This window comes from Mesoplodon bidens (assembly GCF_964165515.1).
Source record: "Mesoplodon bidens genome assembly, chromosome: 14".
NCBI classification, from domain to species: Eukaryota; Metazoa; Chordata; class Mammalia; order Artiodactyla; family Ziphiidae; genus Mesoplodon; species Mesoplodon bidens.
In genome coordinates, this window is record NC_138170.1 from 15,406,650 (window position 1) to 15,426,077 (window position 19,428).

The window sequence follows — 19,428 nt, forward strand, 5'->3', positions numbered from 1 at the left end:
GCACTGTAGGAGGGGCTGTGGAGGAGAGGAAGGGCAGTCAGGAGGCTCCTGTGTCGTCGTCCAGGGAGAGGTGGGATGGCCTGGGAGGGAGCAGTGGGGGTGAAGAGGAGAGAGGGAGACAGACTCGAGGTACATTTAAGAGAAAGACGTGGTGAAAGACTAGATGCGAAGAGGTGAAGACACCTGGCACTGAGGCTCACCGTGAGAACCACCTGATCCTGACCCTCAGGTCACCCGTGGGTCACAAACACCTAGGTCAGTTGGGGGCACCACTGTAGGGCACAGGTCTTCCTATTCTCATGGTGGTCTTTTCATTTACTCAACAAGTGTATGCCAAGTGTTCTGTACAGCATGTCAAAGTTATTCATCTGTACTGGCTTCAAAAGTATATACTGCCTACCAAACGACCAGTAAAGACTTGTTCACCATAAATAAGCATAAGGTATGATTCTTGACTAAAATGGAATGTTTACTCTGACACTAATTTCCAAAATACATGAAGTGTCCTGGGTAGTGGAGAAGAACTGTTCAAAAACAAAGGCATAAAAACTCTAAAGTAAGACACTAGCCAAGTAAGGATTTAAACAATTGAGTTCCATGGGCAATACAGATCAGTGCTTAAGAGGATGGTCTTTGTAGTTATAAAGACATGGGTTTGAATCCCTGCTCAGTAACTTACTAGTAGCATAATTATTTAACCTTTCTCAACTTCACCTTACTCATCTAAAAAAGTGAGAACAACAGTATCTGTAATGCAGGCAGAAGTGCATGTGAAGTGTGTAGCACAGTGTCAAATAAGTAATTATTCTTAGTAATCTTGATATATAAAAATCTTGATTCACAAAACATTCACTTTCTTTAATAACCCAAACAATGATTGCACATAGAAAAGTTTCTCAAAATTTTTAAACAATATAATTACCAAAGAAAAGCAGGCACATAAGTTTTGATCCTGAAACTATTGTCACTTCGTAAGCGTGCAAAAAGTAAAAAAAAAAAAAAAAAAAAAAAAAAAAATCTAAAGTCACTGTGAAAATATTTTTACCTGTTCTTTTGCCAACCAATCTTATAGTAACACTTTAGCTGTAGCTTTAAGAGCATTTGTTCACAGTCTGATGTGAACAGGGATATTCACAAACACAGCTGTAAGTATAAAAATGCTCAGTATTATGTAACAACCTAAATGGGAGAAGAATTTGAAAGAGAATAGATACACGTATATGTATAACTGAGCCACTCTGCTGTACACCTGAAACTATTACAACACTGTTAATCAACTATAATATAAAATTAAAAGCTTAAAAAAATTCTCTGAATCTAAACTCTTACACTTTCCCTTATCCCCTGAATTTTTGAAAAGAGTTCCCAAAAGGTTGTCATATGACAGGTTGAAGATGATAACTGTATTTTATAAATAAATTTTTCATTCTGATTCTTACCTGGTAAGTGAATACCCCATGATTAGATGTATTAATAAATAAAGTATTTTCTACATTTCCTACTACTCTTGCAAGAAAAACTACATCAAATGATGTATTTCCTCCTGGAAGAATTTTCTGAAAAAGAAAAGCAATAAATAAAGTTAAATTAGTAACCAAAAAATCAGATCATGGTGACCACAATTAGATAGCTAAAGTTCTTGGGACTTCCCTGTGGTCCAGTGGTTAAGAATCCTCCTGCCAATGCAGGGGATGCGGGTTCAATCCCTGGTCGGGGAACTAAGATCCCACATGCTGCAGGGCAACTAAGCCCGCATACCGCAACTACTGGGCCTGTGTGCTCTAGAGCCTGTGTGCCACAACTAGAGAGAAGCCCACGTGCTGCAACAAAGAGCCTGAGTGCCTCAACGAAAGATCCTGCATGCTGCAACTAAGCCCCAACGCAGCCAACAACAACAACAAAAAGATAGCTAAAGTCTTCTAAAACATCTTAGATCGTTTGCATAAACTAGCCTTTTCCTCCTAAAGGTTTGTTTTAAATTAGCCAAACTATTTTGCAATGGGGAAAAAAAGATGTCTTCATATTGGACGTCACACATCTTTGTCAATCATGATGCTAAAACCCTGTACAACAGATGGTTCCCTTGAATTCTGTTCATTCAACAATAACTAGGCTGGTATGAAGTACCTAATTACAGGCTCTTCCAACATCAGACGATCAAGGAGGAGCTGAGCTGAAGCTGAGCTTCTTATACAGATGTTCTACTCTACTACGGAGTAGCCACTTGTACTATTCGAATAAACAAATAAGCCCAGCCTCAACCCCTTGACCTCTGTTGTCCATTCACACACGGCACAAAATGTGCCAGCAACTTACATTAAAAAAGAAGGGAGTGGTGATAATACATGCAGGAACTCCTTCCTGTTACCTTGTGCAGAGACTGAGAATGTCACTGGTGGTTAGCAAATTAAAGGTTTATTACAACAAAACAAATGGGCTGCTTCACGAAGTTTGAGAGACTGCAAATGCAGTTCTGCCTGCAATGAAGCCTTAAAATGCATTTTAATATGTAAAGTCATTAACTTCTCTCATTCTGCCTCTGTGGCTAGAACTCTAAAATGCTCCCCAAATTATAGCTTAAAATATATGGCACTCAGATGTCTGTCTTTACCTTTGGATGTAGAAAGCTGGGAATTTCTCCTGCATTATCAAAAACAAAAAGGATAATCTGCAAAATCGTAACTTTTCTTGAACACATCACAGTTTGTGTATCAACTAGCCCTAAATTTAAGGAAAGACAAGCACCTTTGAGAAGAGATGGAATGTGAGTACTGGCTCACCCATGACAGAGAATGGGAAGAAGATGAGGCTAACGTACAAGACAGTAAAATGAATTCAGCTAAAATGCCGAGTGTGGGCTACAGAACTCTGGTGCCTAGAATCCCTAGAAGCTATAGATGCTAGATGGAGGTCACACTTGAGCCAAAAAATCAGTAATAGGATACTGGTAAACAACACACTTCTAAATAACCCACTGGTCAAATAAGCAGTCACAAAGGAAATGATAAATTATTCTGAATCAATTGGAAATGAAAACACAACATATCAAAATTTAAAGCAATACTCTTTTTTTTAATTGATCTTTATTGGAGTATAATTGCTTCACAATACTGTGTTAGTTTCTGCTGTACAACAAAGGAATCAGCCATATGCATACATATATACCCATATCTCCTCCGTCTTGAGCCTCCCTCCCACCCTCCCTATCCCACCTCTCTAGGTCATCGCAAAGCATGGAGCTGATCTCCCTAGGCTATGCTGCTGTAAATCAATACTTGGAAGGAAAATTACAGTATTACACACTTATCTTGAAAAGAAATGTCTCAAATCAATAATCTACGTTTCCACCTTGAGAAACTAGAAAAAGAGTAAATTAAACCCAAAATAAGGAAAAGGAAGAATATTAGACAAGAGCTTAAAATAATGAAATAGAAAATGGAAAAATAGTGAAAAATCAGTAAAACCAAAACGGTCCATAAAACTGATAAAACCCTACACAAAATGACCAAAAGTAAAAAGGACGAAGATGAAAATATAAGAAACTGGAATGTGGACATCATAATACAACCTTTACACATACAAAGGATGATAAAGGAATATTACAAACAACTCTATGCCCATAAACTTAATAGCTAAAAGAAATAGACACATTCTTTGAAAAACAATCTGCTAAAGCCCATTTGAAACAAAATTGCCAGAACAGTCTTACAACCATTAAAAAAAATTTAATTTGTAGTCAAAAAACCTTCCCACAAGGAAAAGCCCAAGCCCAGAAGGTTTCACTGGTAGAATGGTAGAGTTCTATACCAACCATTAAATAACACCTATCTACATAAACTTTCAGCATACAGAAGAGAACACTTCCCACTTCATTTCATGACTCTAATATTACCTTTATACCAAGACCAGACAAAGATTTGACAAGAAAAGAAAACTACAAGCCAACATCCCTCATGAATGTAGACATGCAATCATTTACAAAGTATTGGCAAACTGAATCCAGCCAACATATAAAAAAGATAACACATCATGATCAAGTGGTTTTTATCATGACAATGAAATTCTAGCTCAACATTCAAAAATCAAACCAATGTAATCGATATTATCAACATACTAAAGAAGAAAAATCCTTTCAGTAGGTGCATAAAATAATTTGACAAAATTCAGCATCCATTCATGATTAAAAATCTCAGTAAACTAGGTCAATAGAAGAGAACTTCCTCAACCATATAAAGAGCATCTACAAAAGACCTAGAGATACCAGATTTAATGGTCAATGACTGAATGCTACCCTCCCCCACCCCCAATGTGGAACAAGGCAAGGATGTCTTCTCTCATGACAGCTATTCAACATTGTATTGGAAGTACTTGCCAGTACAATGAGACAAGAAAAATAAATAGAAAGCATATACATTAGAAAGGAAGAAAGGTCTGTTTTTATTCACAGACAACATGGCTGCCTATATAAAAATTCCCAAAAATAAACTTTAAAAATGCTCATAAGATCTAATAAGAGTTTAATGAAGTTGCAGGAATCAAGGTCAATATATAATAATCAATTGTATTTCCCTATCTTAGCAATAAACACTGGAATTCTAATTTTTAAAAAAGTATCATTTACAATAACACGCACACACAAAAATATAAATCTAACAATGTGCAAGTTCTGTGAGCGGAAATTGACAAAGCATTGCTTAAAGTAATAAAAGAAGACTTAAAAAAATGGAGAGATGTACTGTGTTCATGGATCAGAAGATAATATTGTTCAGATGTTAATTCTCCCCCAATTGATTTATGTATCCACCGTAACTGCAATAAAAATTTCAGCCTAAGGAGAAACTAAATACAATGTGAAATAAGATCCTAGAACAGAAAAAGTACATTGATAGAAAACTGTTAAAATTCATATAAGTTTTTAGTTAACAGTACTTTACCAATGTTAATTTCCTGGTTTTGATAATTATACTATGATTATACAATATAAGAAGTTAGCATTAGTAGAAACTGGGTGAGGAATACAAGATTATCTGTACTTAGTTATCTATATGTTTAAGATTAATTCAAAAAATGTTAAAAAAAATCTTAGCAAGGGGTTTTTAAAAAGAAAGTGACAAGCTGATTCTAAAATTCAGATGGCAAGAAAAGGGAATAAGAAAAGCAAAACCATTTTAAAAAAGGAAAACTAATGGGAAGTCCAAAAAAACAGACCCACATATTCAATGTCAACTGACTTTGACAAAATGCAGCAGTATTTCAATGAGAAAGGATAGTCTTTTTAACCAACAGTACAGTAACGACTGCATATACATATGCAAAACAAAACAAAATAACTCTTGATCTATATCTCACACCATAAACAAACATTAACTCAAAAAGGATCACAGACCTAAATGCAAAATCTGAAACTATTAAACTTCTGGAATAAAAATTGGAGAAAATCTTTGTGACTGCAGCTTAGGCAAACAGTTCTTAGCTACAAGTCCAAAAGCATAACCCATAAAAGAAAAATTTGATAAGCTGGACTTCGTGGAAATTAAAAACTTCTGTTCTTTGAAAGATTTTATGAAGAGGATGAAAAGACGTGCTACAGACTAGAAGAAAAGATCTGCAAATCACATATATGATAAGGAAGCTTGTTGTACTCCTTGGAATTATTTAGTGAAGTTTTAAAAGAAATAAGTTGATTTGCAGCATTACATTTAGTAGTTATGTGCTTCTTTGAGAATGCCAGATGTGGCTGTCTTCAGTCTATTACATGGACAAACATACATTAGTACAAAGATTTCTTTGAAAACAGATTTCAGTATTTGTTGAAAGCTGTTAAAAGCATTATATCCTGGGAGAAAAAAGAGCCTGGATACGAGTACAGGTTCTCTTTGATAGTTCCCAATATCCAATCAACTTTTTATAACTTAAAGACTGGAATACTTTAAGAAGATGCCGAGATACACAGAACAAATCTTTTCTTTTCTCTCTCTTTTTTTTTTAAATAACAGGTAAAATCTACTTACAAATGACAATTAACAATGTAACAAAAGCAGTGATGAAACAGAACAATAAACTCAGGCTCAGGAATGTAATCTTCCCATAAGAATTCATCAGATTTGCTACAATTCATCCTTTTGTTCCCTCTGGTACAACAAACTTCCTAAATAAAATAAATTTAGTTTGATTAAAAAAGAAAAGAAAACAGTAGGAAAAAGTAATGAAGACCACACAAGGTGTGCTAACTTTAGTTTTAAATTATCTGCAGCGAAGTCTCACATATTTGTACCATAGATCAGAGTCCCTGGCCTTCTGCTCCCTTGGTGATCTCACCCGGGTCCATGGATTCACATCTCTACTTCTATTTCGAGTCTAGTCCTTTCCCTCATACACCAGACTTCCATTGCCTGCTTGGCACCCCCAGCTGGACGTCTAGGAGACATGCCGAATCTAACACGTCCAAAACTGAACTACTGACCACACTCCCGAAACCTACTCCACCCTCAGCTTTTTCCATCTCAGCTGACGGCAACTCTGTCTTCCTAGTTGCTCAGGACAAAAACTCTGGAGTCCATCTTGACTATTCTCTTTCTCTCAATCCCACTTCAGAAAATCCTATTCCTATCTTGAAAATATATCCCAAATGCAGCTTTCTTCACTTCTTCACTCTGCTCAGAGTAATCCTGCCCTGAAGTCCTGCAACAGCCAAGGTAACTAGGGTCCCCGATTCTCCCCTTACCCTTCTTCAGTCTATTTCTGATCAACAGTGATCCCTAGAAAACATAAGCTATCATGCATTCATTCCTCTGCTCGAAATCTGTGCTGGCCTCCCATTTCAATCAGGCTAAGAGCCCAAATCCTTATCACAGCTTCTAAGACCCTTCACAGTCTGTCCCTTGCCACCCCCCCTTTACTTCTCCTCTCACCCTTGCTCACTCTGGTCTAGCTACACTGTCCTCTTTGCACACCAGTCATGTTTCCACACTGGAGACCTCACTGCCTGAACCCTCTGTCTGGAATGTTCTTCTTCCACATATTCCATTTCCCTCCCTACATCTTCTCCCTTACCTCCGTCAAGTCTGTTCAAGTGTCACCCTCTGAAGGAAGCCTACTCTGACCATCTTATTTAAAACTGGAGGAGTGATGTCAGCATCACGGTGGTGTAAGACATTCCTCCTTTTTGCCCTCCTTTTAAAACAACGGGTTAGATATCCATCGACAAACAGAAGTGCCTCTGTGGGACTTGTGGAATCCAGCACCATACGCCTGAGGGTCTGGGAGCTGTCTTGCCCGCCTGTGCATCTGGAAACAGGCGGACAGACTTCTGTACAGGCCGTGGGACAAATGAACCTGCCCCAAACCCTCTCACTGCAGCTGGGAAAAAACCTGGAGAGTGCTGACCTGGGCAGATACTGAAGGACAAGAGATAATTTGCAGAAGTCTACCTTTCCCAAGGAGATATTCCAGCATGCCATTGGAGGGGGAAAAAAAAAGTCTGGTTGCAGTGGAGATAGTAAGAGGAATTTTCCCAGGGCCAACTCCCCCACCCATGCTAAGGCAACACTGCACAGGATGGTGACCTCTCCCGGGCGGGGGTGAGGGGGTGGGGGGTAGGAGAGCACCCTGAGCGAGTGAGTGCCCAGCTCCTCCAGCTGTGCAGGACGTGGCTGGGAATCCTGTTTCTCTCCACTAGCACCCAGAGTACTGAGGTGGGACTTCCATAATTGGGGGAGGTAGGAGATCAGGAAAGAGGCAGATAAAAACATCAAAGGGCATTAAAGGTAGGCAGTTCCTGCTGACTGTGCTCAGGACTTCAGCAGGAAGTTCATCCAGGAGTCTCTGGAGTATCTCACTGGAGGATCTCCCCACTAGGTCTGCAGGCCCCCCCAATGCCCCAAGAGCTAACTCTGCAGACGGCTCCTTGTGTGCACTCCCAAGGGAGCAACAGCAAGTCCAGTACATGGACTGCAATCAGAAAAACATACCAGGATGTGTGGGCAAGGGAGAAAGCACAAACTTGAGCTATAGCACCACCACCTTCTGGAAAACCCTAGACACATAACAGCACCAATGAACAGTACACCCCATTTGAAGGCAACTAGTAAAGATTTAAGGAGGTGACTGCTACTTCAAATGTAAAAGCAACACAAAATTGTAAGAAATGTGAAAAATCAAAGAAACATGTCATCACCAAAAGAACAGTAATTCAACAACTGAGCTCAAAGTTACAGAATTTTGTGGTCTAGGTGATAAAAGATTCAAAATAGCTGTTTTGAAGAAATTCAACAAGCTACAAGAAAACTCAGAAAGATAATCCAACAAAATCTCAAAAACATACATGATCAGGCTTCCGTGGTGGCACAGTGGTTAAGAATCCACCTGCCAATGCAGGGGACATGGGTTCAAGCCCTGGTCTAGGAAGATCCCACATGCCGTGGAGCAACTAAGCCTGTGCACCACAACTACTGAGCCTGTGCTCTAGAGCCCGTGAGCCACAACTAATAAGCCCACGTGCCACAACTACTGAAGCCTGCACACCTAGAGCCCATGCTCCGCAATGAGAGAAGCCACCACAATGAGAAGCCCGCGCACGGCAACGAAGAGTAGCCCCTGCTCGCCGCAACTAGAGAAAGCCCACACGTAGCAACGAAGACCCAATGCAGCCAAAAACAAATAAATAAAATAAGTAAATTTAAAAAAATACATGATCAAAATGAGATATTTACCAAAGAGAAAGAAATCACAAAAAAGAACCAAACAGAAATTCTAGAGCTAAAGATTTCAATGAATGAAATGAAAAATGCAATGGAGAACATCTGCAGTAGGTTAGATAAAATGGAAAACAGAGTAAGTGAGCTAGAGGGCAGGAATTTTGAAATAACACAGCACAGAACAAAGGAAAAAAGAATGAAAAAGAGTGAAGAAAGCCTATGTGATCTATGGAGTTCCATCAAAAAATATTAGAATAATCAGAGCTCCAGAAGAGAAGGGAAAGGGGGCAGAAAATTTATTTAAAGAAATAATAGCTGAGCACTTCCCAAACCTGGGGAGAGACTTGGACATCCAAGTTCACGAAGCTAACAGATTACCCTATTATCTAAAGCAGAAAGCCTTTCACCAAGATGTATTATAATGAATGTGTCAAAAATCAAAGATAAAGAGAGAATCCTAAAAGCAGTCAGAGAAAAAAAGATTGTAACCTACAAAGAAAACACATTAGGCAATCAGCAATTTCTCAGCAGAGACCCTACTAGCAAGAAGACAGTGGAATGACAAATCAAAGTGTTGAAAAAAACCTGCCAGCCAAAAATACTCTATTCAGCAAAGTTATACTTAAGATATGAAGGAGAAATACTTTCCCAGACAAACAAAAACTGAGGGATTTCATCACCCCTACACCTGCCTTGCAAGAAATGCTGAAAAGATTTTTCTTCAAGCTGAAATCAAAAGATGCTAATCAGCAACATGAAAACATACAAAAGTATACAACACTCTAGTAAAGGTAAATGTACAATCAGACACAGAAAACTTAGTTCTGTAATAGGATGGTGTGTTAAGCACTTACCTACAGTATAAAGTTTAAGGAGAAGATTATTAAAAATAATTACAGTGAGTATAATTTGTTAAGGAATACACAATATAAAAAGAGGTAAATAATTACACCAAAACATATTAAAGGGAGGGAGTAAAAGGGTAAAACTTTTGCATGACATCAAAATTAAGTTGCTATCAATGTAAAATGGACCATCTTATCTAAAGCTATTTTATGTAAGCCTCATGGTACCAAAAAGCAAAAACCTAGAGTAGATTCCCAGAAGGTAAAGAAAGGGGAAACAGAATATAACACCGTGGAAAATCACCAATTTACAAAGGCAGGCGTTAACAGAGGGGAAAGGAAACAATGGAAATATAAAACAAACAGAAAGCCATTAATGAGATGGCATTGGGAAGTCCTTACATGTCAATAATTACTGTAATGTAAATGGACTGAATTCACCAATCAAAGGCACAGAGAGGCTGGATGGATAAAAAAACAAGACCCAACTATATGTTGCCTCCAAGACTCACTTCAGATTTAATGAAACACATAGGCTCAAAGTGAGGGGATAGAAAAAGAAATTCAGGACTTCCCTGCTGGCACAGTGGTTAAGAATCCGCCTGCCAATGCAGGGGACACGGGTTTGAGCCCTGGTCCAGGAAGATCCCACATGCTGTGGAGCAACTAAGCCCGTGTGCCACAACTACTGAGCCTGCGCTCTAGAGCTCGCAAGCCACAACTACTGAGCCCACATGCCACAACTATTGAAGCCCATGTGCCTAGAGCCCATGCTCTGCAACAAGAGAAGTCACCACTGCAATGAGGAGCCCGTGCACGGCAACAAAGAGCAGCCCCCGCTCGCCAAAACTAGAGAAAGCCTGCACACGGCAATGAAGATCCAACACAACCAAAAAAATAAATAAATAAAGAAGAAAAAAAAGAAATTCAATGCAAGTGGAAAGCAAAGGAAAATGGGGTTAGCTATACTTATATTAGACAAAATAGACTTTAAGTAAAAAATGGTAACAAGAGACAAAAAGGTCATTACATTATAATAAACGGGTCAATTCATCAAGAAGATGTAATAATTATAAATATATATGCACTAACATTGGAGAACCTAAATATATTAACAAATATCAACAGGTTTGAAGGGAGAAATAGACAAGAATACAATAATAGTAGGGGACTTTGATATCCCACTTTCAGCAATGGATAGATCATCCAGACAGAACATCAACAAGGAAACACTGGACTTGAACCATACATTAGACCAAATGGACCTAACAGACATTTATAGGTCATTCCATCCTATAGCAGCAAATACACATTCTTCTCAAGTGCACAAATTCTTAGAGAAGAATAAGTTTGATGTCATATCAAGTATTTTTTTCAGACCACACTGGTATTAAACTAGAAATCAACAAGAAGAAAGCTGGAAAATCTATAATTATGTGGAAATTAAACAACATTCTCTTGAACAACCAATGGGTCAAAGAAGAAATCAAAAGAGAAATAAAAAAATAACACTGAACAAATGAAAAGGGAAACAAAACATACCAAAATCTATGGAATGATGCAAAAGCATTCTGTAAAGGATAAACTTAGTTTATAGTAATAAATGCATATTTTAAGAAAACAGAAGGATTTCAAATAAACATTCTAACTTCACACCTCAAGGAACTAGAAAAAGAACAAATTAAGCCCAAAGTTTGCAGGACAGAAATAACGAAAATCAAAATGGAAATAAAATGTAAGAGGCCAGAAAAACAATAGAAAAAAAAATCAACAAAACTAAGAGCCAGTTTTTCAAAAAGATAAACAAAATTGACAGATCAAGAACCACACTAACCAAGAAAAAAGAAGACTCCAAGAAAATCAGAAATGAAAGAGGAGACATACTACAGAAATACATAGGATCATAAAATACCAGTATGAGCAATTCTATGCCAACAACCTGGATAACCTAGAAGAAATGGATTAATTCCTAGAAACACACAACCTACCAAGACTGAATCAGGAAGAAATAGAAAATCTCGATAGATCAATAATGTGTTAGGAGATTGACTCAGTAATCAAAAACCTCCCAAAATAGAAAACTCCAGGACCAGATGGCTTCACTTGTGAGTTCTATCAAATACTTAAGGAAGAATTAATGTCAATCTTTCTCAAACTCTTCCAAAAAGTAGGAGAAGGGAACACTTCCAAACTCATTTTATGAGGTCAGCATTACCTTGATACCAAAGCCAGACAAGGACACTACAAGAAAACTATAAACAATATCCCCGATGAATACAGATGCAAAAGTTCTCAAAAACTATTAGCAAAGTGAATTCAGCAACACAATAAAAAAGCATTTGACAAAATACAGCATCTTTTCATGATAAAAACCCTCAACTGATTGGGTATAGATGGAGCACACCTCAACATAATAAAGACCATATACAAACACACAAAGCTAACATCACACTCAATGATAAAAATCTGAAAGCTTTCCTTTAAAATCAGAAACAAGACAAGGGTGCCCACTCTCACCACTCTTATTCAACATAGTACTGGAAGGTCTAAGTTAAAGCAATTAAGGCAAGACAAAGAAATAAAAGGCATCACAAGTGGAAAGGAAAAGCTGTCATTATTTGCAGGTGATATGATCTTATATATAGAAAATCCTGAAGAGTTAACCAAAAAACTGTTGGAACTAATCAAAAAATTCTGTAAACTTATAGGATATAAAATCAACACACAGAAACCAGTTGTGTTGCTACACACTAACAATGAAACATCTGAAAAAAAAATTCTACTCACAATAGCATCAAAAACAATAAAATACTTAGTAATAAATTTATCCAAGGAGGCGAAAGATCCTGTATAATGAAAACTGTTAAGACTCTGATAAAAGAAGTTGAAGAAGACAAATGGAAAGATATCCTTTATTCATGGCTCAGAAGAATTATATTTTTAAAATATCCATACTAAGCAAACCCATCTACAGGTTCAATGCAATCTTATCAAAATCCCAGTGGCATTTTTAACACAGATAAAACAAACCTAAAATTTGTATAGAAACACAAAACAATCATAAGAACAACAAAACGGGAGGCAGCAAACTTCCTGCTTTCAAAACATACTATAAAGCTACAGAAATTAAAACGGTATGGTTCTGGCATAAAAATAAAACATGTAGACCAGTGGAACAAATAGACAGCCTAGAAATAAACCTCTGCATATATGGTTATCTAATATTTGACATGGGAGCCAAGAACACTCAATAAGCTATATCATTGCTACTGCTATATCACATTTGTTCAATTCCCATTAACATGTATGGATATCAGAAATAGAACAAAATATGTCCAGGTCTCTACATATAATTAAAAAATAATCATTAATATTTATTAATGACTTTCAACCTATGAGAAGAGATTGTTTACTATATTAAGCATACTAAAATAAATGGGTAAAAACATTTTCATTTTAGCCACTGATTGAAACAAAGTTTATCCTAATTAATCTTCAGTTTACCTGAAAAGGTAGGTAATCAAACAAACGGCTCTACAGAATCAAGGAAAAAATACTTTTTGTTTGCTCACCAATGTCTATAAGGCACCCATTTCCACAATTCTATGGTAATTAAAATTTGACTATTATAGAGTATTAAAAAAATCTGTATTTTTTGTCACAAGCCATACATTACATATTTTATGGCCAATATGCAGTATAGCCATGAAGATGAATAGGCCTAAACTGCAGTCTTAATATTATGTAATTTTAATTATAATTAATTAGACAATTATAGTTAGTCAACAGATAATTATAAACCACAATTATTAGGAGTTATATATAGAAAAACAAATTGTCACACAACCACATTCCTTTTATTACCCTTGTTCTTGATTTCCAGGTGATCTTAAAATCAAAACCTTAGTAAGGGGTATTATTTGTATGTGTGTATGTGTTAAAATACAGTTATGTAACACTTAGCCTTTTAAATAATAACTATTCTATTTTGTATTTCCTACTGGTTAGTTAATGTAGAGATGATATTGGTAAATAATCAACAACTTAAGTGACTTACAGGAAATGTTTTACTCTCAAAGAAATATGATCTGACCAGGAATTCTAAAGATGACAAGGCAATTAGAGTTAGGATAAACATACAGAAAGGTTTTGCTCTCTTGGACATGAGAAACTCTTTTCATTTTTCCCCAAAGGCTCTTATGATAGGCATAAAATTAAGTGGAGGGGAAATAAGGTTATTTCTTCTCCCAAGAGTTAATTCCATCTCTCCTCTCCACTTCTTGAGCTTCTGGAGTCAGTATCTTACTGTAGGGAATAAAAATGAAAAGCAAGAAGAAGAATAAGAAAAAAAAAAAAAACTTAAGGTAGCATAGATTTTGGCTATCTCTTTTAAAGCTAAATCTAGAGTACCTAAATGTAGATTTTGATAGGTATAGATTATTTTACTGTTTAATTCTATCTCCTGATACTGGAAAACACAGACTGGCTTTTAACTTTTCTTCGACTATATACACATTGAGATTATCTTTTTTTTTTTCTTAACACCTTTATTGGAGTATAATTGCTTTACAATGGTGTGTCAGTTTCTGCTTTATAACAAAGTGCATCAGCTATACATGTACGTATATCCCCATATCTCCTCCCTCTTGCGTCTCCCCCCCACCCTCCCTATCCCACCTCTCTAAGTGGTCACAAAGCACCGAGCTGATCTCCCTGTGCTATGCGGCCGCTTCCCACTAGCTATCTATTTTACATTTGGTAGTGTATATATGTCCATGCCACTCTCTCACTTCATCCCAGCTTACCCCTTCCCCTCCCCATGTCCTCAAGTCCATTCTCTACGTCTGCGTCTTTATTCCTCTCCTGCCCATAGGTTCTTCAGAACCATTTTTTTTTAGATTCCATATACATGTGTTAGCATACGGTATTTGTTTTTATCTTTCTGACATACTTCACTCTGTATGACAGACTCTAGGTCCACCCACCTCACTACAAATAACTCAATTTCTTTTCTTTTTATGGCTGAGTAATATTCCATTGTATATATGTGCCACATCTTCTTTATCCATTCATCTGTCAGTGGACACTTAGGTTGCTTCCACGTCCTAGTATTGTAAATAGTGCTGCAGTGAACATTGTGGTACATGATTCTTTTTGAATTATGGTTTTCTCAGGGTATATGCCCAGTAGTGGGATTGCTGGGTCGTATGGTAGTTCTATTTTTAGTTTTTTGAGGAAGCTCCATACTGTTCTCCATAGTGGCTGTATCAATTTACATTCCCACCAACAGTGAAAGAGGGTTCCCTTTTCTCCACACCCTCTTCAGCATTTACTCTTTGTAGATCTTTTGATGATGGCCATTCTGACTGGTGTGAGGTGATACCTCATTGTAGTTTTGATTTGCATTTCTCTAATAATTAGTGATCTTGAGCATCCTTTCATGTGTTTATTGGCAAACTATATATCTTCTTTGGAGAAATGTCTATTTAGGTCTTCTGCCCATTTTTGGATTGGGCTGTTTGTTTTTTGATATTGAGCTGCATGAGCTGCTTGTATATTCTGGAGATTAATCCTTTGTCAGTTGCTTCGTTTGCAAATATTTTCTCCCATTCTGAGGGTTGTCATTTGGTCTTGTTTATGGTTTCCTTTGCTGTGCAAAAGCTTTTAAGCTTCATTAGGTCCCATGTGTTTATTTTTGTCTTTATTTCCATTTCTCTAGGAGTGGGTCAAAAAGGATCTTGCTGTGATTATGTCATGGAGTGTTCTGCCTATGTTTTCCTCTAAGAGTTTGATGGTGTCTGGCCTTCCATTTAGGTCTTTAATCCATTTTGAGTTTATTTTTGTGTATGGTGTTAGGGAGTGTTCTAATTTTTCATGTAGCTGTCCAGTTGTCCCAGCACCACTTACTGAAGAGGCTGTCTTTTCTCCACTGTATACTGTTGCCTCCTTTATCAAAGATAAGGTGACCATATGCACGTGGGTTTATCTCTGGGCTTTCTATCCTGTTCCATTGATCTATCTTTCTGTTTTTGTACCTGTACCATACTGTCTTGATTACTGTAGCTCTGTAGTATAGCCTGAAGTCAGGGAGCCTGATTCCTCCAGCTCCGTTTTTCTTTCTCAAGATTGCTTTGGCTATTCAGGGTCTTTTGTGTTTCTATACAAATTGTGAAATTTTTTGTTCTAGTTCTGTGAAAAATGCCATTGGTAGTTTGATAGGGATTGCATTGAATCTGTAGATTGCTTTGGGTAGTACAGTCATTTTCAGAATGTTGATTCTTCCAATCCAGGAACATGGTATTCCTCTCCATCTATCTGAATCATCTTTAATTTCTTTCATCAGTGTCTTACACTTTTCTGCATACAGGTCTTTTGTCTCCTTAGGTAGGTTTATTCCTAGGTATTTTATTCTTTTTGTTGCAATGGTAAATGGGAGTGTTTCCTTCATTTCTCTTTCAGATTTTTCATCATTCGTGTACAGGAATGCAAGAGATTTCTGTGCATTAATTTTGTATCCTGCTACTTTACCAAATTCATTGATTAGCTCTAGGAGTTTTCTGGTAGCATCTTTAGAATTCTCTATGTATAGTATCATGTTATCTGCAAACAGTGACAGTTTTACTTCTTTTCCAATTTGGATTCCGTTTATTTCTTTTTCTCCTCTGATTGCTGCGGCTAAAACTTCCAAGACTACGTTGAATAACAGTGGTGATAGTGGGCAACCTTGTCTTGTTCCTGATCTTAGTGGAAATGGTTTCAGTTTTTCACCGTTGAGAATGATGTTGGCTGTGGGTTTGTCATATATGGCCTTTATTATGTTGAGGAAAGTTCCCTCTATGCCTACTTTCTGGAAGGTTTTTTTCATAAATGGGTGTTGAATTTTGTTGGAAGCTTTTTCTGCATCTATTGAGATGATCATATGGTTTTTCTCTTTCAATTTGTTAATATGGTGTATCACACTGATTGATTTGCATACATGGAAGAATCCTTGCATTCCTGGGGTAAACTCCACTTGAGCATGGTGTATAATCCTTTTAACGTGTTGTTGGATTCTGTTTACCTGTATTCTGTTGTGGATATTTTCATCTATGTTCATCAGTGATACTGGCCTGTAATTTTCTTTTTTCTGTGACATCTCTGTCTGGTTTAGGTATCAGGGTGATGGTGGCCTCACAGAATGAGTCTGGGAGTGTTCCTCCCTCTGCTATATTTTGGAAGAGCTTGAGAAGAATAGGTGTTAGCTCTTCTCTAAATGTTTGATAGAATTCGCCTGTGAAGCCATCTGGTCCTGGGCTTTTGTTTGTTGGAAGATTTTTAGTCACTGTTTCAGTTTCAGTGCTTGTGATTGGTCTGTCTGTATTTTCTATTTCTTCCTGGTTCAGTCTCAGAAGGTTGGGCTTTTCTAAGAATTTGTCCATTTCTTCCAGGTTGTCCATTTTATTGGCATATAGTTGCTTGTAGTAATCTCTCACTATCCTTTGTATTTCTGCAGTGTCAGTTGTTACTTCTTTTTCATTTCTAATTCTATTGAGTCTTTTCATTTCTAATTCTATTGTCTTTTCCCTTTTTTTCTTGATGAGCCTGGTTAATGGTTTATCAATTTTGTTTATCTTCTCAAAGAACCATCTTTTACTTTTGTTTGTTTGTTTGTTTTGCGGTATGTGGGCCTCTCATTGTTCTGGCCTCTCCCGTTGTGGAGCACAGGCTCCGGACGCGCAGGCTCAGCGGCCATGGCTCACGGGCCCAGCTGCTCCGCGGCATATGGGATCTTTCCGGACTGGGGCTCTAACCTGTGTCCCCTGCATCGGCAGGCGGACTCTCAACCACTGTGCCACCACGGAAGCCCCATCTTTTAGTTTTACTGATCTTTGCTATTGTTTCCTTCATTTCTTTTGAATTTATTTCTGACCTGATCTTTATGATTTCTTTCCTTCTGTTAACTTTGTGGTTTTTTGTTCTTCCGTCTCTAATTGCTTTAGGTGTAAGGTTAGGTTGTTTACTTGAGATGTTTCTTGTTTCTTGAGGTAGGATTGTATTGCTCTAAACTTCCCTCTTAGAACTGTTTTTACTGCATCCCATAGGTTTTGGGCCTTCGTGTTTTCATTGTCATTTGTTACTAGGTATGTTTTGATTTCCTCTTTGATTTCTTCAGTGGTCTCTTGGTTATTTAGTAATGTATTGTTTAGCCTCCATGTGTTTGTATTTTTTACAGATTTTTTTCCTGTAATTGATGTCTAGTCTCATAGCGTTGTGGTCGGAAAAGATACCTGATACGATTTCAATTTTCTTAAATTTACTGAGGCTTGATTTGTGACCTAAGATATGATCTATACTGGAGAATGTTCCGTGAGCACTTGAGAAGAAAGTGTATTCTGTTTTTGGATGGAACGTCCTATAAATATCAATTAAGTCCATCTTGTTTAATGTATCATTTAAAGCTTGTGTTTCCTTATTTTCATTTTGGATGATCTGTCCATTGGTGAAAGTGGGGTGTTAAAGTCCCCTACTATGATTGTGTTACTGTCGATTTCCCCTTTTATGGCTATTAACATTTGCCTTAGGTATTGAGGTGCTCCATGTTGGGCGCATAAATATTTACAATTGTTGTATCTTCTTCTTGGATTGATCCCTTGATCGAGATTATCGTTTGAAGAATTTTTCAGAAAGACTTCTCTTTGCATAAGATTCATTTGTAGAAATAAGTCCCTGGGAAAGCCTAGGTCAGAAATGTCAAATTGGTGTCCTTTGGTCCACACTATCTGTCTTTCTAAAGTCAAATTCATTTTTAATTTGAAAAATCAGTAGATATTATCTTATAAAAATTCCTATTTCTGACTCTTCTTGGAAAATCAGAAGAACTGTGCATGAGCTTACATGCCCATGTGGCCACCAGTGGCTGGAGCCGAGTGGGGGCTGTTGCCTTTGGATGGGACATGTGCTCTTCCAGGTCACCCCCCATTCCACTTTGTCTGCATCATCTACCTGGCTAGCCCCTGTAAGAATCTATTTGTGGGCTTCCCTGGTGGTGAAGTGGTTGAGAGTCTGCCTGACGATGCAGGGGACATGGGTTCGTGCCCCAGTCCAGGAAGATCCCACATGCCACGGAGCCACTGGGCCCGTGAGCCATGGCCGCTGAGCCTGTGCATCCGGACCCTGTGCTCCACAATGGGAGAGGCCACAGCGGTGAGAGGCCTGCGTACCGCAAAAAAAAAAAAGAAGGATCTATTTGTAACTCTGCTATTTATTTGGTCTTCTTTGTATTGTGATAGGAACATGATAAAAGTAAAAACCCTGGTCTCTAACAAGGGTGAAGCTTGATGTTTAGAAACAACAAAACATTGCTTGAATTAGCAAAGTAAGTTAACAAGGTAAAAATAAAATCTGTAGTGTAGTTGTGAACTACTTTTAAACTGTTTCCATTGCACTTCACTATTTTGCCTTTTAACCCAACATGTCTCTACACTTTGGCAATGCCTGAAAGCTGGATGACTCCACTTACACCTAAGTGTGTCTCCATACACGGATTGTAACGTATATGACCCACGCTGTAGCTTAATATGATACAAATCCGTGGGGAGGCCAACAGCACACCTAGACCCTCACCTTGGTTCTTGTCCCTAACTGCATGGCCACAGGCAAAGCCCTCTGGGGTTCAGCTCTTCATTCATATAATGAGGGTACTGGACTAGGTCTCTCTTAGACTGGGATTTGACTGTTTGAGACCATCAGCACATTTATAAAAATTGTGGAAATATCTTTTAGGTAAAACAAGTAATAACTCAAGGGAAACTTGTTTTAGAAAATATTTTAGAAAACGGATGCTTTCCAAGAGTCCAACAAGAAAATTAAAACTTTATCATCAAAATATGCTGACTTATCCATTCCTT

At 37.6% G+C, this 19,428-nt stretch overlaps 1 protein-coding gene across 2 annotated transcripts in view; it reads right to left on the reverse strand.

Annotated features, from left to right (window-relative positions):
* Positions 1–19,428, reverse strand: part of TMEM131 (transmembrane protein 131) — a 200,809-nt gene that overhangs the window by 87,083 nt on the left and 94,298 nt on the right. For both annotated transcript variants that reach the window (XM_081254464.1, XM_081254463.1), the window contains exon 6: positions 1,440–1,556. In XM_081254464.1, the coding sequence (XP_081110590.1) occupies positions 1,440–1,556 (117 nt within the window). The remainder of the gene's footprint in view (positions 1–1,439; positions 1,557–19,428) is intronic.